Source organism: Oryctolagus cuniculus, chromosome 4 (genome assembly GCF_964237555.1).
Source record: "Oryctolagus cuniculus chromosome 4, mOryCun1.1, whole genome shotgun sequence".
Taxonomy (NCBI): domain Eukaryota; kingdom Metazoa; phylum Chordata; class Mammalia; order Lagomorpha; family Leporidae; genus Oryctolagus; species Oryctolagus cuniculus.
The window spans coordinates 143,047,294-143,075,270 of NC_091435.1; the positions used below are offsets into that span (position 1 = coordinate 143,047,294).

Below are 27,977 nucleotides of genomic sequence, written 5' to 3' on the forward strand. Positions count from 1 at the left end.
AAGCATAAAGTTATAAGGCAAGGCTGGCAAAGATTCCAGGTCACCTATTTCTATCTAATGCCCTGCCTAGTTTCCCCATATCAAATGGACTAAATAGCACAATGGAAATGTCAGTGAACTTAAAAATTACTCAAGCAATAAATTTTTTCCAGTTAGAACAGAGAAAATAATAATTGCGTGGAAAAACTTCATAGAAACTCAGGGACCCATGGAATAGTACTGAAAAGTCTAACATTTATGCCATCTGAATTTTAGAAGGAGTATAATTCAGGAAAACTATCTTTTTAAAAAATGACTTTTTTTAAAGTTTACATATCAGGGCCGTCGCTGTGGCATAGCCACTAAAGCTGCCGCCTGCAGTGCTGGCATCCCATATGGGCACTGATTCAAGTCCCAGGTGCTCTACTTCCAATCCAGCTCTCTGCTATGGCCTGGGAAAGCAGTAGAAGATGGACCAAGTCCCTGAGCCCTTGCACCCACGTGGGAAGACCCAGAGGAAACTCCTGACTCCTGGCTTTGGATTGGTGTTGCTCTGGCCATTGCAGCCAACTGGGGAGTGAACCAGCAGATGGAAGACCTCTCCCTCTGCCTCTCCTTCTCTCTCTGTGTAACTGACTTTCAAATAAATAAATAAATCTTTTAAAAAGTATGTATTTATTTGAAAGAAAGTTACAGAGAGGCAGAAGCAAGAAGAAAGAGATCTTCCATCCACTGGTTCACTCCCCAGATGGCCTTAATGGCTGGAGCTGAGCAGATCCAAAGCCAAGAGCCAGGAGTTTCTTTCAGGTCTTCCATACAGGTGCAAGGGCCCAAGCACTTGGGCCATTTTCTGCTGCTTTCTCAGGCCACAACAGAGAGCTGGGTTGGAAGTGGAGCAGCCAGGTCCTGAACCGGCACCCATATGGGATTTTGGCACTATAGGCAGTGGCTTTACCTGCTATGCCACAGCGCTGGCCCCTATATATTTATCTTTCTATCTGTGCATATGTAGATGTGGAAAGAGATATCAGAAGAAAATTGCATCTTAATCTTTTTGTCTCCCTGTATCAGGGCCTGAAACAATAAATATTTGTGCAATGAATTGACACATTTATAAAAAGATTTATTTTTTTTTAAAGGTCTTAAAAGCTTGATTTATTTTTATTTGTCTTAAAAGATTTGAAAAGCAGAGCATCAGAGAGGGGTAGGGGTGGGGAGAGAGGACATCCACTGGTTCACATCCAGGACTGGGCCAAGCCAAAGCCAGGAGCCAGGAACTCCATCCTAGGCTCCTACATGGTTAACAGGATCCCAAGCATGTGAGCCATCTTCAGCTGCCTTCCCAGATGCATGAAGACAAGCTGGATCAGAAGCAGAGCAGTAGGCACTCGAACCAGCATTCCAATATGGGATGCTGATATTTCAAACAGCAGCTTAACCTGCTGTACCACAGTGTTGGCTCCAGTTAATCCATTTTTACTGTAAACATTTCTAACATCTTCGAAATCCTTAGTTAAAGGTCACACAGAATTCCACTAATAATCCAGAATAAATCTACCCCTTTATAAGTTGTAATATAAGAACAAAATAATAAGATATAATACTAAATAATCTGTCCTCAATTCCTGGCACAGACATCTTTAAAACCCTTATGATTTCTTAAATGATAGGAGCATCTCATATTATAAGATTTTATCTAATCCCCAGTTCCTTTCACAAGAGCGTCTAAAGCTCACGGAAATCTGGGTAGTTACAGCAGTGGGCTTTCTTATATATTAATGAGAAATTCATGCCTGAAAGCCCCTTCCAGGATTGGGACTGTTTGCTAGAGATACCAACCATGTGAATAGAAGATTGGAACTTTGATCCCTACCCGTAATTTATGGAGTGAGAGAGGCTAGAAATTGACTTAAACATTAAGACCAACGATTTAATGAACTACATCAACTTAATGGAACCTCCATCAAAATCCTAATCAATGGTGTTAGAAGGGCTGTATCACATGCTGACAAGATGGCGTACCCCAGTTCTATGAGACAGAAGTACAGGGCTTAGGACCCTTCTGGACTTTTCCTGTGTACCTTTTTTATCTAGCTATTCATTTATATCCCTTGAAACATCCTTTATAATAAACTGGTTAATGTGTTTCTTGAGTCTTGTGAGCCATTGGAGTAAATTGTTGAACTTGAGGAGGGTGCTGTAGGCAGATTGAGTGCTGTAGATTGAGCGGAAGTACAAGTGACAAAGTGGAACATGGCAGTTGTCATCTGAAGTGAGGACAGTTTTATGGAACTAAAAACCTACATACGTTACTCCATGTAGTGTCAGAGTTGAATGGTAAGACACCTAACTAGTGTCAGGAGAGTTGGAGAATTGTTTAATGTGGGGGAAACCTCATATAAATGATATCTAACATATGTGTCTATAGGAGAAGCAATTTTTCCCTTTTACAAATGATGCGAAGTGATACTACTTCATGAAAATGTGAGAATTCAGCCTGTTCATGTTACTACTGATCTCTTTTTTGTATCTAATACCTAAAGGCAAAAATGTAGTGGATTTTGACCATATTGTGGAACAAGAAGGAAATTAAAGTGTTGATGTTGTGAAAAAAAAATTCCTATCTTGTCCAACACAGAACATATTTAATTGGTGAGTACAGGAATGCAGTCTGTTGGCTTGGTACCTCCCACTGTAGCACAGTGACAGGTCCTTTGCATGACAAAGCCTGACTTCTGCTCTCCTAATGTTTTCCTTAGGCTTATGAAAAAATTGTCTTTTTGGAAGTTCACAAAAGTTGAATTAAAAAAATGAGACTGCGTGAAGCTTGAAAGTACTTTAAAGTTCTTTCTTTACTTTTTAGAAGACTAAAGATGCAGACAAAGGATATAGAACAATTTTTACGAAATTACATGTGATAAAGCTTTAGAGAGTGAAATTTCTTTTTCCTCTTTTTTTCTTTTTTTTGAAACCAAAAACTTTTGTGTTTTTGACATGGGAGATTCCAAATTTAGAAACCAAAAATTTTATCATCTTATTTGAATAGTATATAATTTTGTTGACTCTTGTTATCGTTTATGAACTTTCATCATTTTAATGAATAAACCAGCAGAGTTTTCAGAGATCTTAATGACTTGGTGTTAAATAAATCACATTTTTTTTAAAAAAGATGTATTTATTTATTTGAAAGTCAGAGTTACACAGAGAGAGAGGAGAGGCAGAGAGAGAGGGAGAGAGAGGTCTTCTGTCTGCTGGTTCACTCCCCAGTTGGCCACAATGGCTAGAGCTGCACCGATCTGAAGCCAGGAGCCAGGAGTTTCTTCCAGGTCTCCCTTGTGGGAGCAGGGGCCCAGGGACTTGGGCCATCTTCTGCTTTCCCACGCCATAGCAGAGAACTGGAATTTTCTGCGTATTCTAAATTAAATTCCGTATACAAAATGTAACAAATCATGTCTTGAAGTATAAGAATTAAATGGCAGAGGCAGTGCTGTGGTGTAGCTGGTAAAGCTGCCACCTGCACTTTTGGAATCCCATATAGAGGCCAGTTCAAGCCCTGGCTGCTCCACTTCCGATCCAGAAAGAGTCATTCTGTGAGAGACCAAACCAATTCAATCTAGGTATTTTATATATACTGTGTCATGGATTACTTTATCGTTAATTGGATGATAACATTTGGACTTCCCAAGGAAATAAATATAGTACGTTTTTGAGGAAATTCTGTATATATATTTTTACTCAAAACTGGGTTTGGGGTAGGATTAGGCAGCATTTTATTGTATCTGTTTAAGATCAAATATATACTCATAGGAGATTAATGTATATATATTTTGATCATCATGTGAGCCTAGAGTAGGGTTAAAATCATCTTTTGCATTTCATGGAGAGTGTGATGTGTCAACTGCCTGTGAAATACCCTGCATTTTTTCAAGATGAAAACTATTTTTCAATCCTTTCCTACTCATTCTGTACCTCCTAGCCCCTGTAACTTCACTGCTTAGTAACAGTGGTGTATGTCTAATCAGTAAGTCTTGGATTCTGATTTTTATATTAGGTATATAACTTGTTCTCTCATGTAACTTACTTTCCTTGTAAATAGCAATGAAACAGTATGTTATTGTTCTCACGTTTTGTAATTTCTAAATAGATTGACAGGATACATCTTATGACACTTTGTCATCTGCAAGTAATAGAAAATCTGACCAAACAAGTAATATAAGTAGGGCTTTTTAAAAGATTTTATTTATACTGTTTGAAAGGCAAAGTGACAGTGGGAGAGACAGAGACAGAAAGAGATCATCCATCCAATGATTCACTCTAAAAATGGCCATAAGAGAGTAAGCAGCAATTGGTTTGAGAAATGAAGAAAAAAAGCAAGAAACAGTTTTTGCAGTGATAATATAGTTATCGTACATTTGAAATTGATCAGGCATGGTGCTGGTTTGCCCCAAAATAGAGAAAAAGCAGGTGACTAGGTTTAACCAGAGTTTGAACTTAAAGCTAAGTGTGACAGAAGAAAAGATAGGTGCTTGGAGAGCTTTGGTGAGAGAAAATGGCAGACAAAGCTGATAAAGAAGTGAAAAGTGGTGCTGGTTGATGATAGATTTTAATGAGTGTAAGTTTTCTTGTTTGATTGTTGGGTGAGTTGGAAGGGAGGTTAAGTGGAAGATAATATGTAAGAATTAATGATTTTGAGGGCTAGACTGTGATGAAATCAAATTCAGGGTGTTAATTGTGCAGCCAACAGGGAGAGGAAGTATCTACTGGCGATCCTGAGGTGAGAGAACTCAGAAGTCAAATGACTGATTCAGAGGTGTGGACCCTGCCTCAACACCACTTAGTGATTTTTCTCTTCTTTATTCATAGATTAGAAAGCAGTTATTGGCATCTTCCTTAGAAGAAGTTGAAAAACTATACCCCCTTTGCTTATGATGCTTATGATCCCAAGTGTTTTTCTGTATCTTAGCTTCTGTTAGTTTCATGTGCTACATACACAATTTGAAGGCCAACTAATATTCAGTGGCCCCAACTCATTCTCTTCCCCTTTTGACTTTCTTCTTATATTTGGTAAAGCTGCTAGAATTGTCCCAATCCCTTACCTTTCTAATCAGTAAATCTCAACCTTTTTATCACACCTCATTAGTCTCCTATTTTCAGTTCTTAAGTAGTGGGGGAGGTAGGCATTTCCTTTTCCTTCTCTGCCTGTCAAACTCTTTTTAAGGTCTTATTTTGTACAACAGTGCTGGAATCTTTCCTAAACTTTACTCTGATAATTTTTTAAGAAGATTTTTTTTAATTTGAAAGTCCAAATTACACAAATAGGGAGGGAGAGAGGGAGAGATCGATCTTCTATTCATTGGTTCACTCCTTGAATGATCACAGTGCCTGGAGCTGGACCAGGCTGAAGCCAGGAGCCAGTAGCTTTATACGGATCTCCCATGTGGGTGTAGGGCCCCAAGCTCTTGGGCCATTTTGCACAGCCTTCCCAAGTGCATTTGTAGGGAGCTGGATCAGAAGTGCAGCAGCCATGTCTCAAACTGGCGCTTATATGGCCTGCTGGCATCATAGCTTTACCTACTATACCACAACACCAGCCTCCTTCTGATAAATTTAAACTCCCATGCATTGGGTGATTCTCAACTGATGCATAATCTTTCTGAACTAAATTAGGAAAGGAAAACCTATGAATGCCAGATGGAAACAGGAACAGTTCTCTGTTGTTTCTTCCTGCTTTCTGAACATGATTTTACTGATATTAAATACCATTTATTGGGGGGCTGACATTGTGGCATTGTAGGTAAAGCTGATGCCTGTGATGCCAGCATCCCATGGGTGCACCAATTTGTGTCCCAGCTGCTCTACTTCCAGTCCAGCTCCCTGCTAATGGCCTGGGAAAAGCAGCAGAAAATGCCCAAAGTGTTTGGGTCCCTTCCACCACCATGGGAGACCCAGATGAAACTCCTGGCTTTGGCCTGGTCCAGTGCTGGCTGGTAGCTAGATCTTTTGTAAAAATGCCATTTATTGTAATCTTAAGCACAATTGACCAGCCAATGTGGTTTTTTTTTTTTTTTTTTAAGATTTATGTATTTATTTGAAAGTACACAGAAGGAGAGGCAGAGAGAGAGAGAGAAAGGTCTTCCATCCACTGGTTCACTCCCCAATTGGCCACAATGGCCAGAGCTGTGCTGATCCAAAGCCAGGAGCCAGGAGTTTCCTCCAGGTCTCCCACGTGGGTGCAGGGGCCCAAGGACTTGGGCCATCCTCCACTGCTTTCCCAGGCCATAGCAGAGAGCTGGATTGGAAGTGGAGCAGCTGGGACTAGAACCAGCACTCATATGGGATGCTGGCACTTCAGGCCAGGGTCTTAACCCGTTGCGCCACAGCACCAGCCCCAATGTGTTTTATTTCAATGAAGCTTCACAACAACTCTGAGATAGGTTCAGTTATTATCCTTTGTGGGGAGTAACTGGGAGCAACTCGGACTAGACTAAGTTACTGGAATTAAGACTTATTCTATGCATCTGCTTTCCCACAATATGGCGCTGAGAAGGGAAACAGCTTCTACACAGCTGCCTCCAGTTCAACCAATAAACTGTGGGACCTGCTCCTGATTGGAGGAGAGCAGCGTACTCGGCGTGTGGGTAGCAGAGTTGGGATTGGTGGAAGAGGACTATAAAGGAGGAGAGAGACGGCATGCACTAGGAACATCTAAGGGGAACATCTAAGGGGAACACCTGTGCAGCCCCCGAGAGAGCCGGCCGGCGGAGTGCCGCTCCCCTGCGGAAGTGGGGAATGTGGCCAGGGGGAACCGCCCTTCCACGGAGGTGGAAGGGACAGTAGCCAACCCGGGAAGAACCAGCAGCAAACCCGGGGAGGGCCGAGCAGACGAAAGAACAGCGCAGGGTTTAGTGTCGTTCCTCCATGAAGAGGGGGAGCGACAATCCTTATTTTCTTTTCTTTCACTTATTTAGCTCTAAATGTCTTTATTTCACCTTTATTCTCTTTTTTAAAATTAGTTAACAAATTTTTGTTTAACATGTAATACTTGTGCATTTTATGGGGTACAGTACAATATATCAATACAAATGCTGTATAAACTAGTAAAACCACAACTTGTCTTCCCATTTTCTTGTAATTTTTTGTGTATTTGGAACCTTCCAGCTTCTTGCTTTCAGTTCTTTGTAGTATATAATACAGTTCAACTATAGTTGAACTATAGAGTTGTCAACTATAGTGACCCACTGTGCTGTGGAACACTAGGACAATGATTCCCCTTTCAAGATAGTGTCTCACTGTTGCAGCGTGTGCTCTTGGGGCTGTTGAAGGGAGAAGCTATGTGAAGTCCTTCTCTGATACAAAGCAGCTGTGTATGTTCCAGGTAGCTCTCTTTGCTGAGCTCCAAGCCGGTGATGACTGAAGTTGCCGGTGTGCAGCATCCCTGGAGCTTGGTTCTGCTGGTGCTCTACCATGTACCCCTGGCCCTGCAATGGGGACTCCTCCTACCTGTGGGGCTGGGGTTGAGGTTGCCAGCATGCTTTGTTTTTTTGCTATGTGCCCATCCCAGGTCTTTGTGTCCTGTGGAGTTCCTGTGTCTCCTTTGCTGAGTTCCAGTGTTGTCTCTTGAGGCACACACTCATAATGCAGTTATTTACTTATTACTTGGGTTCTTCTCTGTGGAGGAGACTAATCAGCCATCATCAGCATTTGTGATCTTCATTTAAACAGAGAGAGAGAGAGAGAGAGGTACACCTATTAAAGTGAGAGAGAGAGACACACACACACACCTAATAAAGCGATGCTGCCCCAAATCCTAACACTTGAAAGTGATAGAACTAGGGTATAATAAAATTGAGTTTATCTGAGAAAGCAGTGTTCTTAGAGAGCTGACTCTGTCAATTTTTGTGTTTTACAAAGTTGTTTGGGAGTTTATTTGTGAGTTTAGTTTAAATGAATGGATCAATATTGAGTATATGTCGTGCAAGCATTTTATTCATGTGATTAAAGCTGTGAAATAGATCATTTCTTCATTGGAAAGAGTTCTGTAAAGATGATACAAACTTTGATGATGGGGCTGATTCTTAATTGCTTAGGAGAAAAAATTTTTTAGATCAAGTATAAAAATGAGAAATGAAATGTTAATATTTCTTCTCTTATTCCTATTCTATCTAGTTATCTGTCTTCATTGTTAAAATACTAGTAGGGTTGCCATTTTCTTGTAATTTGATACTTTGAGTACAGCTTTCAAGGTAAGTATAAATATTTTCCAGGAATGTGGTTATATAAATCTTCATAATTTTCCTTGGTTTATAATTTTTACAAACCAAAAATGAAAGATGTGGGATGATACAAGCATAAAACTGGCTATTTAAGGACAGGGAGAAAAACCTGAATGGTTGTTTTTAAAAGTAGTGTCAAAAATAATTTCTATTTTCATTTACATGCTTATTAAATCTAAAGAGTTTTATATTGAGTGTAGACATTTTGGTGTTTTATTTGTATATAGGATCTTTTTTTTTTTTAAGATTTTATTTATTTTATTTGAGAGTTAGTTACAGACAGTGAGAGGGAAAGACAGAGAGAAAGGTCTTCCTTCCATTAGTTCACTCCCCAAATGGCCGCAACGGCCAGAGCTGCGCTGATCCAAAGCCAGGAGCCAGGAGCTTCCTCTGGGTCTCCCATGTGGGTGCAGGGGTCCAAGGATTTGGGCCATCTTCCACTGCTTTCCTAGGCCACAGCAGAGAGCTAGATGGGAAGAGGAGCAGCCAGGACTAGAACCGGTTCCCATATGGGATTAACCTACTGCACCATGGTGCCAGCCCCTGTATATAGGATCTTAAAATTAAACTATCTAGCCGTTTTATGATACTTTTTGACATTTTTCAAATATTTAATATATGAAATAAAACCACAAGTCTTTTAAGGGTACAGAAAGTCACCAATATTCCTGCAGTCCTACTGCAAACTGCCTTTATTTTCATCTTCATAGTCACCATGTGACCATGGCTTTTAATAGTGTTATGTGTTACATAGTTTTTTTAAAATTTTATTTTAAGATATATTTATTTATTTGAAAGGAAGAGTTAGAGATCTTGTGTTTACTGGTTCACTCCCCTGCAATGGCTGGGGCGGGCCAGGTTGAAGCCAGTAGCCTAGAATTCTGAGTCTCCCACATCGGTAACAGGAGCCCAGGTAACTACTTGGGCCATCTTCTATTTGCCTTCCTAGGTGCATTAACAGGGGGCTGAATTGGAAAGGGAGCAGCTGACTCTGGAACCAGTGCCCATATGCCGTGTTGCAGAAGGTAGCCCAATCTGCTGCACCACAATGCTGACCACTCAGTTTTTCATTTAAGATTACATCGTAAATCTGTTTTGCCATTGTATAAACATGATGGAGTGAAAGTAAAAAACATAAAGGTGTCTAAGTGGATGCTGGTTTTGTTGTCATGGTGGTAGAAAATATAGGTGATTATGGTTAGTTAGCTTCTAAAGAAGATTTTCTTTTGAGTTTAATGTGAGAGAGACTTTCACAAGTTTATAGCATGCCGAAGTGGAAGATTTTTCCAATATAGAGGATCAAAGGAGCAAGGCATAAGTACTTGAGGGATTGGAGTAAAATGTGACAAGGGGATTGAATAGAAGAAATACTCTTATTTTTCTTGAATTTGAAGGGACTCAACTGGTATGTTAAGATATAAGTTCACAGTGGCTTGTATATTTACTGTAAGTGTTTTCAGCAATGCCTTCTAACCCCTATTTAGTCTTTAATATGTTTCAGTAACCTGTATTCATGATAACCAACTTTCTCACTTTAGCTTAAAATTTTTTTAAGATTTATTTGTTTGAAAAACAGAGTGGTGGTGGTGCGATATTATAGTGTAATAGTTCTTCATAAGTTTTAAACTCATAAATGTAATATTATATATATATTTATAATTTTAAAATCGATCCTACTTTGTCAATATTTAGTTTTTTTATTTGATGTTTTCATATCTGTGAATGGATACTCTTTGTTATTTGTCCTCTTTTTCCAAAATTGACATTCATAAAAGCTTTCTAAAATTTATTTATTTGAAAAGGCAGAGACAAACAAAGAGGGAGATCTTCCATCTGGTATTCATTCCCTAAATGACCACAACAGCTGGGGATGGGCCAGGCTGTAGCCAGGACCTGGGAATTTCAGCTGAGTGTTCCATGTGCATGACAGGTACCCAAACACTTGGTCCATCATCTGCTGTCTCCCAGCATGTGCATTCCCAGGAAGCTGTATCAGAAGAGGAGGCAGGACTAGAAGCCAGGCTTCTGGTGTTGGATGCAGACATCCCAAGCTGCAGCTTAATCTGCTGGCCACAACACCCAGCACTGATGGTGTTTTTAATTCTGCTTTTAGCACAGATTTTTAAATTGGAAATAATTAGGTCACAGCTTTTAAAACAAATATGCACACAAGACTGAGTATAATTTTCTGGGACATTTTATATATATGCCCTATATTACCCTGGACCTGGTCCTTTACAGAAAATGTGAGACACATGTTGTAGGATAATTGTGTATTATGAATAGAATATCTCTAGTTGCTTATGACATAGAATGGCAAAAAATTCCTAAGTTATTTAGAAGTAGGGAGAATCCTTGGAGCCTCTAGATCCATTTTTTCCCATCCATACAGAAGAGTGACAAAAGTCCCACAGCAATGAAGTCCATGGGAGTAAGCATATGATAACAGTTTTATACTTCTTGTCTTGATTTCTTTAGACCTCTTTTATAAACTCTTGTGACCTCTGGCCTTTGGGCCAGTATTTTGGTGATTTTTGTAGCTTGTCTACTTAGTAAGGGAAAAGAGATTAAACTAACCAGTTTAATGAACAGTATACAGATTAATTACAGTCTGATAGTCTATGGCCAAATATACTTTCAAAAAGTTGTTGTGCTGCTTCTCCCAGTATAAAATTCTTCATTCTTCAAAATAGAGATGTTTTGGAACTGGTGTTGTGGCGCAGCAGGTTAAGCTGTCTGCCTGTGATGCCAGTATCCCATATGAGCACAATTCAAGTCCTGGCTGCTCCACTTCTGATCCCACTCACTACTAATGCACCTAGGAAAACATCAGAGGATGGCCCAAGTGCTTGAGCCTCTGCCATCCACATGGGAGACCCAGATGGAGTTTCTGGCTTCTGGCTTCAGCCTGATCCAACCCTGGCTGTTGCAGCCACTGGGAGAGTGAACTAGTCGATGGAAGATCTCTCTATATGTCTTTCCCTCTCTTTTTGTAACTCTGCCTTTCAAATAAATAAAATAAATCTTTAAAAAAAAAATACAGATGGGGCTAGCACTGTGGCATGGCAGATTAAGTCATGGCCTGCAGCGCCAGCATCCCATATGTGCTGCAGTTCCAGTCCCAGCTACTTCACTTCCAATCCAGCTCCCTGCTGATGTGCTGGGGGAAACCATGGAGGATAGCCCAAGCCCTTGGGCCCCTGCACCCACCCATGTGGAAGACCTAGAAGAAGCTCCTGCCTCCTGGCTCCTGGCTCCTGGCTTCAGATCAGCCCAGCTCCAGCCATTGTGGCCATTTGGGGAGTTAACCAGAGGATGGAAGATATCTCTCTCTCTCTCTCTCTCTCTCTCTCTCTCTCTCTAACTCTGCCTTTAAAATAAATAAATAAATCTTAAAAAAAAAAAAAAAAAACATAGAGCTGTTTCACTCTTGTGGTATTTATGATTCTGTTCTTTTGTCTTCTCCATTACAGGTTCATGTCAGAGCTGGTCTTTTTCACGGTACCGAGCTCCTGTGTAAAACCATCGTAAGCTCAGAGATATCAGGGAAAAATGATCACATTTGGAATGAACCATTGGAATTTGATATTAATACTTGTGACTTGCCAAGAATGGCTCGATTGTGTTTTGCTGTTTATGCAGTTTTAGATAAAGTGAAAACAAAGAAGTCAACTAAAACCATTAATCCCTCTAAATATCAGACCATCAGGAAAGCTGGAAAAGTGGTAATGACATAATAAATTCTGAAAATTGTTTTATGTAATAAGCTGATTTTAATACTGTTTGAAATAATTGATTAATGTAAGTTAAATTATGTCAGTTTGAACCCTCAGGACTAATTTCAGGAAGACAGCAAATGTCCATGTTTATGTTTTTCATTCATGTTTTTTTTTGGCAAATTTTAGTACATTTCTTACTGGAATTGTTTTATTATGAATGTACTTCTATTTTAAAGGCAATGTGACCACCATAGTCCCTTAGCTGAAAATTCAGATCCCAGATGTGTTTGAGAATTTTATGCATCTTAGTAGAAGTATATTAGATTTTACTTCATTCAGCACACCTTGTGGGATCCAACACATGTGTCATGAAATACCAATATTTGAAGTGAAATATATGAACATTCACCAAAAATCTAGCATATAAATTCTTTGATTGCCTTCATATCACCTCTGCCTGTGATTTGTTATCACATGAGATATGAATAAGCCTTCAGTTTTCAGAGCTGCTTGGATTTTGAAAATCATAGATATAAGATTATTGCCCTGTTGTCGTATTTTGATCTTCCATTTCATAATTTTAGTCAAGTGTTTTTCATTTTCTTCTTACCTTTTAAAAGTTTTCTTTGTTGGAATGGAGGACATGAATTTTAAGTGTTTTTAAAACTGCATTACTTTATTTATACAAATTTAGGTGCTTTTATTCTAAACATGAGAATACAAGCTCTGATTATCACATTCTTCTAAAGTTGTTTTAGTGACAAAAAAGGCCTAAAAGGGTTAATTTCTTAGTTTTTTGTTTGTTTTGTATTGTTTTGTTTCTAATTTCTTTACTTGAGACACACACACACACAGACAGTGAGAGAGAATGTTCCCATCCTCTGGTTCACAATCCAAATGCTCACAATAGCTGAGGCTAGACCAGAGCTGAAGCTAGGAGATAGGAAGTCAGGCCGGGTTTTCTGTGTGGTGGGAAGAACTGCATTACTCAAAGCATCTTCTTTGGCTTCCAGGTTTTGAATTGGTAGGAAGCTGGAGTCAGGAGTTAGAACAATGACTCAAACCCTGGCACTTGTATATGGGACACAGGTGTCTTAACTGCTAGGCTAAACAACTGCCCCTCCTTACTGTTTTTTCCTTCCCTGATATGCAGACTTTTCTTTAAAGTATGTGAGTATTTATAAATTTTTGATACATTGGGATCAAGGTAATAGTCTGCTTAAATGTTTAAGTAGAAGTTCTACCATCGGAGAGTAGCTATGTTGTAGCAGATTGAGCTGCCTCTTGGAAAGCCCCCATCCCTTATCAAAGTGCCTGATTGTAGTCCCTGCTGCTCTTCTTCAGATCCAGCTTCCTGATAATGTGCACAGGAAGGCAGCACATGGTGGTCCAAGTACTTGGCTTCCTGCCATCGGCATAGGAGACCTAGATGACTTGAGTTCTGGACACCTGGCTTTGGCCTGGCCCAGGCCTTACTGTTGCAGACATTTAGGGAGTGAACGGAGAATCTCTGTTCCTTTTCCCTCCCAGCTTTCCTCCCCTTTGCCTCTTCTCTGTCATCCTACCTTTGTACTAAATAAATAAATTTTTTAAAAAAAGAAAAAGTCCTATAAGTTCAGTGCCTTCTTTTAGAGAAATACTGAAATACAGACATGTATTAAATTCTACAATGGAGACATTGCCTCCTCCTAAGTTAAAATTTATATATGCTGAAAGTATTAGAAATGTATATCCTGATATTATATCACACATATTTTTGTTGGATTATTTAAAGTCCTCATCATTTTCAAAGACTCTGTAGTAAATATTACACTTTATGGATATACTATTTTGTTGTGAGACTTTATTTGACCTCCAGGGTTTTCCTTTAACCGTTGTAAAGGCTTTGAACATTTTTCCACGTAAATTTTGTTTGCACTTTGGATGATTTTTTGAAAATCATATAGAATTTTAGAAATTTTGAGAACTAACATTACTGAAACAGTAAGAATAAGAACATACTCATTCCTTCAAGTTTTTCCTTAGCCTATTTATGGAATGGTATCTTTTTCAACAGCATTATCCTGTAGCCTGGGTAAATACGATGGTTTTTGACTTTAAAGGACAGTTGAGATCTGGAGACGTAATATTGCACAGCTGGTCTTCATTTCCTGGTAAGATTTACATCCTAATCCTTAGTATTAAAGAGTAACTTTTGTCCCGTGATCTAGTTAGTTTCTTTGTAACTCACCATTCTTCAAATTCCGTAAACAAACCACTGTTTTGTGTTATTTCAGGACAGATTTACAGAAATTTTTTAATGTATCCATCAATAATTTGTTTTTGAGTATATTTCTTATTTCAATGACTGTAGCCTTGCTTTAAATGTTTTATAGGTTTTTTTATTTTTGAGATAAGTGGATCAATGTCTTCTTTATTAATCCTGATTTTGCCATCTTCACTTTAGGAAGAATAATCACTAAAATGAGATTAATGATATGAACATTTATTTTTTAATTGGCTTCTTCAGTAATCAAAATTTGAGTTAGTGAAGCATTAGTCACATAGCCATATTTTCAATTGCTACTCAAATATTCTCATTAAATGAGGTAAATTGTTTTAATTCTCATTTTTAGTAGCAAGGAAAGCAAAGCTCAGAATAAATTAGTCAATCTTACATAATTCACTCAAAGCAAGGTTTTAATAAAAGACTACTCAATCCTTACCTTTATTCCATACTATTTTCCCAAAAGTTAGAATTTTTAGTTTAAGCATTGTAATACAAAAATGGTTTTCTTCCTCATGTTTTCTTGGTTTATTAATGTGTTTCATAAAGTTTGAACTGACTTGAATTTTTAAATGATTTTGTTTATGAGAAACATTTGTAAATATTCATATATTAGTAATTGTTACCTGGATTTAATTTTGGATAGTCAGTTATTTACTGACATATTTGAGTTCCTCCTGCTTTATTATTTGTGTGTATGTATATTCTCCTATTCCTATTCTCACTTGATTAAATCCTTAATAATTTTCACTAAGTATGTTCTTTCTCAAATATAGAGCAGTATGTCTATTTGACACAATTCTTATAAGAACTTGTGTTTTCATAATGGAGTGAAAATTGTACATTTCAGCACTGTACTTCCTTGACATTTTAGTTTTTCCATTCACAAATGTTCTCCAGAATTACCAAGCAACCTGACTGCTAATTTTAGTAAATATGATGATTTTTGGTGGTATTGACTTGGCTTACTTTGAATTTGACTTCATCTCTAAGGAAATATATAATAAAAATGAAAAATCATCTCTAGACTTATTAGGGGTAAAACTAGAAACGTAGGAGCTACAACTAATGTATTCTCTTAAGTCCCTGGGTCATCTTTACAATGTACAGAATTTCGGTTGATCGGTTTCTTTTCTATCTTTCCTAGAATTCTTGATTTATGTACATATACTAGGGCATATACGTGCAGATTTCTTTTTTTTCCATGCTTTTTTTCTTGTTCCTTTCTTGCTCCTTGCTTATGTATCTACACAGAGAACTGCTTCTTTTTGTGTGTGTGTTAACTTTTGAGTTCAAATCTCAGTATAATGAATAACCTTGCTCATGCACATTTATTTCTAGAAGTGGATTTATTGAGTTAAAGATTAAACACATTTATAATTTTAGTAGATAAGCACAACTTGCTTTCCAATAGAAATTATATCAGTTTGAACTCTCCATTTATAGTATGTACAAGTGCCACCTTTATGTCATTTTTTTAATAAGGTTGCCTCATTATATTTGGTTCTCATAAGTACTGACATGCTACAGTTGGCTTCAGATAGATTGCATCTAATAGTACAAATTAATATAATGCTACTAGAGAGACCAAGTAAAGGATTATAATCTGCTCATAAACCTGCTGTAGAAGTATATAAATTATCAGTATTGCCTCCATACATGTGAAAATTGAATCTGTAAGATGAAAAATCTTAGATAAGCAAAGAATCAAGGATCTAAAACATAGAAATGCTCTGTAAAGGTTTACTACCTTCAGGAGAGAACTGAGCTTGCATACCTTATGTGTGTTTGATCTGGACAGAATGGACCTTGTCTTTTATCTTTGGTGGTACAGCGTGAACTGCTATGCTAAAAATCAGTATTGAAAGGAAATTACTTTGAAGAGTAGAGACCTTAGATTGATTGTATTCCCAACTCAATAATCTTGAGTTCACTTACCTGTGAAATTAGAAAGTTCACAATATATAAACCTGAGGGTTTTTCTCCTGCCTTGAAGTTCCTGAGTCCAAGAACAGTTCTGTGAATGTGCCATGTTTAGGTTGATAGAGAAAGAAGGAGTGCCGTGAGGAAAGAAGCAGTTGGTTAGGTGAGTGGAGTATTACAGGCATTACCACAGAAAATATTTGGGTCAGAATAAAGGAGCTGTAACAACATTAGATTTGACCAGAAAGATTGTCATTGATACCTTGCAAAATACTAGCTTGGGTGCAGTGAGGACTGCGAAAACCAGATTACATGTTATTAAGAGGTCCATATACAGTGATAAAATAATAATTGCTATGGTCCACCTACTTTGAATGGAGGGGAAGCAGTTCAAATTATGATTTGTTTTTTTTCTTTTCTTTTTTTTTTTTTATTTATTTTTTTTTTTTTTTGACAGGCAGAGTGGACAGTGAGAGAGAGAGACAGAGAGAGAAAGGTCTTCCTTTGCCGTTGGTTCACCCTCCAATGGCCACCGCTGCAGCCGGCGCACCGCGCTGATCCGTTGGCAGGAGCCAGGATCCAGGTGCTTTTCCTGGTCTCCCATGGGGTGCAGGGCCCAAGCACCTGGGCCATCCTCCACTGCACTCCCTGGCCATAGCAGAGAGCTGGCCTGGAAGAGGGGCAACCGGGACAGAATCCGGCGCCCCAACCGGGACTAGAACCCGGTGTGCCGGCGCCGCAAGGTTGATTTGTTTTTTTCAACACTGAGAATACTTACCAAATTTGAAGTAAGAGGTAATGTAGCCATTAACTTTTGTTAGTTTTATCATTTTAAATATGTGGGCAATCTCAACAATGAAATTTTGTCCCAAGCATTAATAGAAAATTAGAGGTTTACTGATACAAAGGTCTGCCATATTCCTTAGGTGACACACTTTTTAGGTAATTTTTATGAGAGTAAATCTACTATAACTTGTTTTAGTTTTAAAATTTTTTACTTAAGAATCAAAATTATTTGCATGTTTTAGATGAACTAGAAGAAATGTTGAATCCAATGGGAACCGTTCAGACAAATCCATACACTGAAAATGCAACAGCTTTGCATATTAAATTTCCAGAAAATAAGAAACAACCTTATTATTACCCTCCCTTTGATAAGGTAAGGAAATTATTTAAAGAGCCACTCTATGAAGTAATTAAAATTTTGGTTTCTAGCACTGTATGTTTATAGTTTAAGCTCTACTGTTTATTTCTACTTTAAAACCTCACCTCCATTGACAGCTTGTTTCAGTGGAAAGAATATGGAGCAGAGAGTCCTCAATGTCAGTCTTGGCTTTATCACTAATCAAGTAAGAAATAACATTTCTGGAATTCAGGTCTCTCATTTTTAAAGTGAGAAGATTACGATTGTCCTGAAGTCTGTTTCAACTTCAAAGGGTTATAAATATATTTTAATTCTGAACTTACAAAGTGAAACATTCCTAACATTGCTTTAGAGATTAAAGATGTAATCACTGATGTCTTAGAGTTGATATTCAAAGAACAGATGATTTATGTTGAATATTAGTATTTAATAGAACTTACTAAGATGACACTTTTGTAGACTCTGTACTAAAGACTTCCCTTTCTAAATATATCTCTAGTATACAAGCTGAATGTCTTAGAGATAAGGCAGGGGCTGAAAACAGGGCTATGCTAACTTGCATGTTATCAGAGTCAGACTAATAATATGTTCTATCTTCAGGTTTGGCATTCTTATTTCAGGTAGGACAGTTGCTGATTTTTATGAGAAAATCTTTGAACAAATTCCCAGAAAATAAATATTTCTTTAATTTATTTAATTCCTTTGAGAACATGCAACCTTGAAAGATTGACATCATACTAAATAATTTACCTGTAACTATAATTGCATTTTAGTGTTCAGCACTATTAGACCTATATACAGATTGTTTTATCTACCTAAGAAGTAACTTTTCATTTTAAGTTCTTTAGAATGTTTTTCTAACCAGTAATTTGTAACCAAATTAAAGTTTGTGCTTGTTACAATATACAACAAATGGTAAGAACCATATATGTTGGTATGCGCTGAGTAGAACAGAACTACATTTTGACTTACTTACTAGAAATATGTGGTAGTTTTAGTTGTTCTTATAGATAGGGATTTATCATAAGCCACAGCTATTTGTGATACTTTTAATAGCCCTGTTACTGTAGTTGATTATGGTAATTATTCAGTGATCAGTTACAGTTTCTTTTGGGTTAAATGTAAAGCCTTTTTGAAGCATTTTTACAAATATAGGAACCGATCCTGTGCAAATAGAAAGTATTTAGAATCAAATATTTCAAGAGAAGTTGAGTTTCTTTAAAATGTTTTGTTATACCTCAGCCCAGGCCTTTGCAGCTGGTTGTTAAGCTTTCCTTTTGCCTTTCTAGTCCCTTGGCAAGTTTCTTAAATAAGATCAATTTGAAGTAGAGATACCAGTCTTTCAATATGTATGAATATACTTGTTAGTTTTTCTTTAATTGTACTAGTTTTATATGGTTATTTAAAAAATACAGGTGTAAAAAGTGAACGTTCTCCAAGTCCTATTCATTTTATTATTTAAGTTAATGCTTGTGCTGTAATCACTACATACATTTTAAAGGTTATTGGTTACTTTTAGTATTGTACTCTCATTTTGTCATCACTACAACCCTATGAAATAAAATGGGAACTGCCACATTTTATATGTGAGAATATATATACTTATGTAGGATTGTGTAATTCAGTAACAGGACTCGGATCTTCTAATTCTGTACTCATTGATCTTCCCTCTGGACAATAGGGCTCCCTTCTTCTTTAGAATCGGGCCCCATTTGAACTTAATGAATTGGAATGTATTGTTAGCCTTTCACTTGTTATTATTTCTACTTCTAATATCTGCTAATTGAAGAAAAACATGACAAGATTATTCTACATTTAGTAACTTTTACATATGTATACATTTGCATTTTCTTACTTAGATTAGATTTACCTATGTTTTAAGTTGACATATATGTATAAGCCACAACTTATTTTATCTGCAGATAATATTAATGCTCTTTAGTAGCCACAGTTCCTTACTTATAAAATTTTTCCCTATTAAGAGTTTGAAGCTTTTGAAAAATACCATTTTGATAATAAAATATATGTTTCCATTATAAAGCATGAAAATGCTAGGCCATATGTAGTACCTTATAGTGTAGTAGTTTACCTTATAGTGTAGTAGTTTACAGTTAAAAGCTTACAAATATGAGAGCCAAAATTAATTTTTAAAAATTTTTCAACAGATTATTGAAAAGGCAGCTGAGATTGCAAGCAACGATAGTGCTAATGTATCAGTAAGTATCAAGTGTTTTAAATGGGCCTTTCTTTTTATACAGTTGTGCACAATGTTAGGTACCTTCATCTCATTCGTAACAGTGTACTTATTGAAGAGTGTAACTCATGCAAGAATGGTCTGTGAATGTGGGTAAGTATGTACATGCTTTTCTTCAATATCGCCTCAGTTAATGTTTTATATGCATGCAATGGGTAACCGCTGTTCTGATGCAAGGACGGATTCAGCCGCTGGTCTGTCAGTGACATAGGGCACTTCATAGATGAGAAGTATTGTCTCAGAGAACGTTCAGTTGTATGAGGAGGCTGTGTTTCTCTCCCAAAACAGTTGAGTGCAGTAAGGACAAGCATCTCAGTATAGGGAACCCATATTTCTTCCATCTTGGAACTCCACCATGTTTAATAAGTAGTTTCTATTTCATGATTTAGTATTGCTGCTCCAACTTCTTATTTTACTGCATTCCAGCCAGTGGGAACATGAAAAAGCAAGACTAGAGACCATACTCCATTCATCTATTCGTTTGAAAGGCAGAGAGAGAATAGATTCCGTTTGTTGATTGACTTCCCAAGTCTCTGCCAGCAACTGGAGCTGAAGGCTCAGGCTGAAGCCAAGAGACAGGAACTCAGTCTGGGTCTCCCACACTGATGGCAAGGACCCATTTACTTGAACCATCATCTGCTGTCCTCCAGGGTACAGAGAAGCCAGTGTTTGATCCAGGTACCTTGCTATCGTATGCAGGCATCCCAAGCAGTGAGTTACTGCTGCTCCACATGCCTGCCTCTTCATATTAGTACTTAAACTTTGAAGGCATGAATTAATTCTAACTGTTTCTGCTATAATCTTTTACCTGACCAAAGTCAGGAAATTCCCTGAACAATGAGGCCACAGTAATGTGGCTTAGTTCCGCTATACATTTTTTAAAATCAGGCACATAATGTAAATAATAAATGGTAAAACCAAAATAAAAATCTTATTTGTATATTCCCTATCTACTTTCCTTATTTCTTTTTTATAAAATGAGATCATTATGTAAATAGCTTCTCTTTCTCTTTCTCTCTTTTTGGTGCTCTTTGTAGATCTTATCATATTAGTATGAGTAGGTCTGCTTCATTTTTTAAGCAAGCTTTTGGGGGTCTGGTGTTGTGACAGAGCAGGTAAAGCAGCCAACTGTGATGCTAGCATCCCATGTGGGTACTAGTTCATGTCATGGCTGTTTCATTTCCGATCTAGCTCCCTGCTAATGGCCTGGGAAAAGCAGCAGATGACGGTTCAAGTGTTTGGGCCCCTGCCACCCACATGGGAGACTCAGATGAAGCTGCGGGCTCCTTGCTTTGGTCTGGCCAAGCGCTGGCTGTTATGGACATCTAGGGAATATATCAGCAGATGAATGATTTGCTCACCACCACCGTGCTCCTCTTCTCATCTCTGACTCTCCCTCCGTCTCTGTAATTCTTTCAAATTAACTAATGAATGAATTAATTAATTACTGATGCTTTTGGGGTCAGTGTTTGGCACAGTGCTTAGGATGTCCACATCACAGATGGGTTCCTGCTAAATGTTGCACTGGGAGGCAGTAGGTGATGGCTCAAGCAGGTAGGTCCCTGCCACACATTTGGGGAGTAAATCAGTGAATGGATGATTTCTCATTGTGCTTGTGTGTGTATGTGTGTGTGTGTCTGTCTTTCTGTCTGCCTGCCTTTCAAACAAATAACACCAATAAATAATTTAAAATTTAAAAATAAGCAAAAAATGCTTACCATTCCATAGCATTAATTACTAGTAACCATTAATTGTTGAATATACCTATCACTATTGATAGATCGTGTCCAGTTTTTCTCCTTTAAAACAGTACTACAGGGCCGGCGCCACAGCTCACTAGGCTAATCCTCCGCCTACAGCGCCGGCACCCCGAGTTCTAGTCCCGGTCAGGGTGCCAGAATCCTGGTTGCTCCTCTTCCAGTCCAGCTCTCTGCTGTGGCCCGGGAGTGCAGTGGAGGATGGCTCAAGTCCTTGGACCCTGCACCCACATGGGAGACCAGGAAAAGCACTTGGCTCCTGGCTTCGGATCAGTGCAGTGCGCTGGCCGCAGCGGCCATTGCAGGGTAAATCAATGGCAAAAGGAAGACCTTTCTCTCTCTCTCTCACTGTCCACTCTGCCTGTAAAAAAAAAAAAAAAAACAACAACAATAACAGTACTACAGTGACTATTTTGTGCCTGCTTGCTTGCTTGTGTTTTGGTTTTGGTTTTGTTTTGTATTTTCATTTTATTTGAAAGACAGCTGCAGACAGATCTTCTATCCATTGGTTCATTCCCCAAATGCCTGTAATAGCTGAGTCTGGGCCTGGGCCAAGGCCAGGATCCAGGAACCAGGAACTCAACCCACATCTCCAGTATGTGTGGCAGGGAACCAAGTACTTGAACTATTACCTGTTGTTTCCCAGGATGCATATTAGCTGTAAGTTGGAATTGGAACCAGAACTGGGACTTAAACCCAAGTACTCTTATATAGGATGCAGGTGCCCCAAACCATGTCTTAGTCACTGTGCAAATGTCTATCCTGTATAATATACGTATGTTTGTTTTGTAGGCTAGATCCCTGGAAGTGAAATTATTATATCAAAATGTATATGTATTTACAGATTCGTCTTTACTTTTTCATTTAGGGCAACTCTTATCAATCAGGTGAACCAAGAAGTGGTGTCACTTTTTTTTTTTTTTTTTTGACAGGCAGAATGGACAGTGAGAGAGAGAGACAGAGAGAAATGTCTTCCTTTGCCATTGGTTCACCCTCCAATGGCCGCTGTGGCCGGCGCACCATGCTGACCCGATGACAGGAGCCAGGTACTTATCCTGGTCTCCCATGGGGTGCAGGGCCCAAGCACTTGGGCCATCCTCCACTGCACTCCCTGGCCACAGCAGAGAGCTGGCCTGGAAGAGGGGCAACCGGGACAGAATCCGGCGCCCAGACCAGGACTAGAACCCGATGTGCCGGCACCGCAAGGCGGAGGATTAGCCTAGTGAGCCGCGGCGCCGGCCAGTGTCACATTATTTTAACTTGCACTTCTTTGTTCATTGGAGATTCTTTTTTTTTTTTTCCCAATTTATTTATTTTATTTGATGGTGGGGAGAGAGAGAGACAAAAATTTGCCCTTTGGTTCACAATCCAAATGCCTACAAAATCAAGGGCTGAGCCAGGCTTATGCCAGATGCAGGAAACTCAATCTGGGACTCCCACATGGGTGGCAGTAGCCTAAGTAGTTGACCCATTATCTGCTACCTCCCAGAATGTGCAGTTAGCCAGAGGCTGGAATAGCGTTCAGCTAGAACTAAAATCTGGGCTCTCCATTATGGAATGGAGGCACCCCAAAGGGAAATTTAATTGCTTTGCCAAATGTCTGCTCATTTTTCTTTTCTCTTCTGTTTCTTAATTTCAGTAGTCATTTGAAAGATTTCTGATTGACTTTTCCAATGTCATTCTAAGTATTGATTTTAAACTGATCTTGCTTTTTTTGGTGGGAGTAGTGGAGGGTGTTCTGGTTCTTACTGTGGCAACTTTTTTCATTGTGTTTGTTTTCCTCATATGTTTCGTGATACTTACTTCAGTTCTTTTTTATATTTGACAATTCCTGACTGGCTGCCTGTTCACTGCAATGTGTTTTCTGTAACTGTAGTAATTAGGGTTCCTGTTTTTGAAGATGTCCATACATTCTGGGTTTGTGGTGGTTTCCTGAGTTCAGCACTCAACTGATACAGTTGGAGTAACAATTGAGCAAAGGAGGGTATACCCAGCAAAAGCAGTTGCTTCCCTTGCAGATCCCTAGTAATCCCCTTTATGATTAACCCATGACTTCCTCCCACTCCTTGTGGCCCTTGATTCTGAGATGGAACGCTCCCAGAACTGTGTGCATACTAGTGTCAGCATTGCCTGGATCCAAAAAGATCTCATACCTAGTCCTATCTGTGTTCTTTCATTCAAGGATTTCTACATTGGATATTCTTTCTTATTTCCCACAGATGTTATTGGTTAGTATTTTAGAAAGGTATGTGTTACCACTTTGTGGACTTATAGATGAGAGGGCTGAAGTGAACTGTGTTCTCATTGCATGAGTCATAGAGATGTCAAGAGCACATGAAGGGGGCCAGTGTTGTGTTGTAGTAGGCTAAGCCTCTTCTGAGCACTCTGCTTGTCGCACCAGCATCCCACCGGGGCACAGGTTCGTGTCCTGGCTGCTCTACCTCCAATCCAACTCTCTGCTTATAGCCTGGGAAAGCAGCAGAGGATGACCCAAGTACTTGGACTCTTGCACCCACGTGGGAGACCTGGAAAAAGCTCCTGGCTCCTGGCTTCAGATTGGCCCAGCTCCTGCTGTTGAGACCTTTTGGGGAGTGAACCAGCTGAAGAAAGATCTTTCCTTCTGTCTCTCCCTCTCTGTCTATAACTCTGCCTCTAAAAAAAAGAAAATTTACAAAAAATTGGGTCTGTACAAAATAGGAACAGATCTTAAAAAGGGGGGGGGGCAGATAAAATTCCTTAATACGTTGATAATATATTTACCTCTGTTTATGTATGTGTCTACATATATGTTCATGTATGAGACATGGATGTGATGTGTGTGTGTGTGTATAATAGGACTTAACGCAATTCAGGTAAAGTTGTCATTACATTATCAAGATATTTAACCTGCTGTTATCAGTTTTAATTGTGGCAAAATACATATAACATATAATTTACCATCTTAATCATGTTCAAGTGTTCAGCTCATTAATGATAAATGTATTCACAATGTTGTACACCCATCTCCAGAATATTTTCATCTAGTAAAATGGACCACCCTCTACCCATTGAACAGCTAGCTACTCCTGTTTTCTCCTCTCTCTAACACCTTGCAACCACTATTCTACTTCTTGTCTTTATGAATTTCACTACTCTAGATATTTCACATAAGTGAAATCATACATAATCATCTTTTTGTGATTGGTCATTTCACTTGGCATAATGTTCTCAAGATTTATCTTTGTTGTGATGTATGTTAGGTATTCCTTTTTAAAGCTCAATAATATTCTGTTATTTTGTTTATCCATTCATCCACTGATAGACACCTGGATTGCTTTTCTACCTCTTGGCAATCGTGATTTATACTACTATAAACATGAGTGTACAAATATCTCTTTGAGATCCTGCTTTGAATTCTCATGGACATCCACCCAGAAGTGGAAGTAACAGATCAGGTGATACTTCTATTTTTACTTACTTTAGGGACCTGTCATGGTGGCTACACCATACTACATTCACACCAACAAGGCACAAAGGTACAAAGGTGTCTTTGGTAGCACCTGTTGTATTTTGGGTTTTTCTCAGGAACAATTTGAAAAGATGTTAGCTTTTTTTAAAACAAGTGCTTACACAGGAACAGGGGTCTGCAGAATGGAAAAAATGCCTTCTTCACGAATGCTTTAAAAGATTTATTTATTTATTTATTTGAAAGTCAGAGTGACAGATAGAGGTAGAGCTAGAGACAGAAATTTTCAGTCCATTAGTTTTTTTCCCTAAATGGTGGCAAAAGCCAGGGTGAAGCCAAGAGCCTGAAATTCCTGTAAGGTATCCCATAATGGGTGGCAGGGGCCCAACTGCTTGGACCATCTTCTGTTGCTTTCCCAGACATAATAGCTGGGAGCTGGATTGGAAGTGGAGCACCTGGGACTCAAACTGGCATTCTGAGGTGTGATGCTGGTGTCATTAGTGGTGGCCTAACCACTATGTCTCAATGCCAACCCCTGTGAATTATGATTATAAATTGGCAGTTTTGATCTTATCCATTGATTCTCAGCCTGCAGCTCATTTGCCCCCCTGGGGGCATTTTGAAATCTCTGCAGATGGTTTTTTTTTTTTTTTTAATGATTTATTTGTTTATTTGAAAGGCAGAGGTACAGAGAAGCAGAGGTAAAGAGAGAGAGAGAAGGAGAGAAGTCTTCTATCCACTGGTTCCCTCCCCAGATGGCCACAACTGGAGCTGGGCCAGTCCAAAGCCAGGAGCTTCTTCTAGGTCTCCCACACAGGTTCCAGGGCCCAAAGACTAGAGCTATCTTCCACTGCTTTCCCAGGCCGTAGCAGAGAGCTGGATCTGAAGTGGAGTAGCCAGGACTCTAACTGGCGCCCACGTGGGATGCCGGCACTGCAGGCCGCAGCTTTACCCACTACGCCATAGCGCCAGCCCTGTGGATAGTTTTGGTCATCATAACTTGGTGGGCTATATTGGTGGCATCTTGTGAGTAATGGTTAAATGCTAAACATCCTAAAATGCACAGGTGGTACTGTTCTCCCCCAGCAAAGTATCAGGTTGAGTAACTCTGTTCTAAACTGAGATACATAAATGTGTCTGAAGTTTGCTTTATCCTCTTCCTTTTACTATGGAGATTCAGGTATAAAATCTTAGCAGCAGGCTTCACAGGTGTTGACTTAGCCATGGTTCAGATGTCTACTTAGAATGTTCCTTTAGTGGAATGGTTTGAAGACTTTACAGCCTTTAAAATTGTAGGGAAATTTTCTCTCCTTAATGATTTCCAACTTACTGAAAACTTTGAAGGCAAATACAAAGAATTCTTCTCTATCCTTCACTCCTCTTCCTCAGTTATTAACATTTTATGACATTTGTTTTATCAATGTGTGTATATGCTCATTTTCTGAATTATTTGAAATTAAATAATAAACATCATGCCCTTTCATACCTTGATTCTTTAGTGTGTATCTCTTAAAAACCAATGGGTTAAGCTGCCATCTGCATTGTCGGCATCCCATATGGGCTCTGGTTCAAATCCCAGCTGTTCCACTTCCGATGCAGCTCCCTGATAATGCACCTGAGAAAGCAGCAGAGGGTGTCCCAAGTCCTTGGGTCCCTGCACCCATTGGGAAACCCAAAAGAAGCTCCTGGCTCCTGGTTTTGGCCTGGCGCAGCCCCAGCCATTGCAGCCATTTGGAGAGTGAACCAGCAGATGGAAGATTCTTCCTTTCCCCTCTCCCCTCTCCCCTCTCCCCTCTCCCCCTCTGCCTTTCAGATTAATCAATCTCTTTTTTTAGTACATAAGCAGAGTATATGCACAAATATCAGGAAAATAATACTGGTATAGTTGTCCTGCTTAATCCACAGATTCTGCCCAAATTTAATCATTTGTCTCAGTAATGTTCATTGTAGGTGCATGATCCATCCCAGAATTACTTGCTGCATTTCATTATGTATGTTTAATTTCCTTAAGTCCAAAGCAGTTCCTCAGTCATTCCTTAATGACTCTGACATTTTTAAAGGATATAGGACAGTTATTTATAGAATATCCTGCCATTTGGATTTTCTCATGTTTTGCCTTGATTGGATTCTAGCTATGCCTTTTAATACAAATACCATAGAAATGATGCAGTTTTCTTCACTCTGAATTTTATTAGGAAAAAACAATGTCTATATGTCACATTAGTATTGATGTTAACTGTTGTCATTTGGTTAATATACTATCTTCCAGGTTTTTTTTTTAATATAAAGTTAACAAATGTTTTATCAAGTATTATTTGAAACTAAATAAACACCTCATTTCACAGCAAACTGTCACTCATTTGTTTTTGCATTCACTGATACTTCTTGTTTGAATCAGTGCTACTGTAGTGAATAATCATGTTAGTTTTCAATTTTAGTCTTGCTGGTTAGCTTATGCTATCAGAGGCTTTTCTTCCACCACATCTATTTATGATTTACTTAGTGTATGTATTTGTGATTTTTTTGGCTTAGTGACTTTTATAATTAAGTATTATCATTTATTTTGATGACCAAATTTTCCCCAATGTGGCCCATCAGAGCCCATTCAAGCTGTCTCCTGTGTCTTTTTGGCATGTCCATCTTTGTGATACAGTAGTATGTCCTAGGCTCATCTGGTTCTTTCTCTACCCCAGCCTTGGAATCAACCATTTCTCAACAAAGTCCCATTGCTTTTATTTTTAAAAAGTGTTTCAAATTTTAAGATTGATATACTCACTGGATATACTCATTGCTCCTGGGGTACAGCTTATTCTAGGCCTTTTCATGAAACAAAACTCGTTTACATGTGTTTACCTCCTTATATTTGTACATATATATGTGTGTGTATGTGTATCTGTAGAAGTTATGAACTCATAATAATGCTTCTTACTAGGATCTACTGCCACTAGACATTTTCCAGCTTTTGTTTTTTTATATTTTAATTCCCTTCTGGCACTGCAAGTGGCGGCGGCTTTTCCCACTACACCACAGGGCAAGCCCTGTATAACTGTCTTAATTCACCCCTCTGTCCCTGGGAATTACAATTTAATATACCATCTGAGTGTCCAGTACTTCTGAAGATGACATGAATTTTCTCTCACAGAAAAAGAGAGAAGATGGGAGATATCTCCCTCCCTCCTTTTCTCTTTCTCTCAATCTTTCTCTGTCTCTCAATCTC

The 27,977-nt window shown here is 38.7% G+C and overlaps 1 protein-coding gene across 4 annotated transcripts in view; it reads left to right on the forward strand.

The window, feature by feature from the left end:
• PIK3CB (phosphatidylinositol-4,5-bisphosphate 3-kinase catalytic subunit beta) overlaps positions 1-27,977 on the forward strand; it is a 174,376-nt gene that overhangs the window by 101,326 nt on the left and 45,073 nt on the right. For all 4 annotated transcript variants that reach the window (XM_051818648.2, XM_051818646.2, XM_051818647.2 and 1 more), the window contains 4 exons: positions 11,726-11,977; positions 14,028-14,124; positions 17,189-17,319; positions 19,470-19,520. In XM_051818648.2, the coding sequence (XP_051674608.1) occupies positions 11,726-11,977; positions 14,028-14,124; positions 17,189-17,319; positions 19,470-19,520 (531 nt within the window). The remainder of the gene's footprint in view (positions 1-11,725; positions 11,978-14,027; positions 14,125-17,188; positions 17,320-19,469; positions 19,521-27,977) is intronic.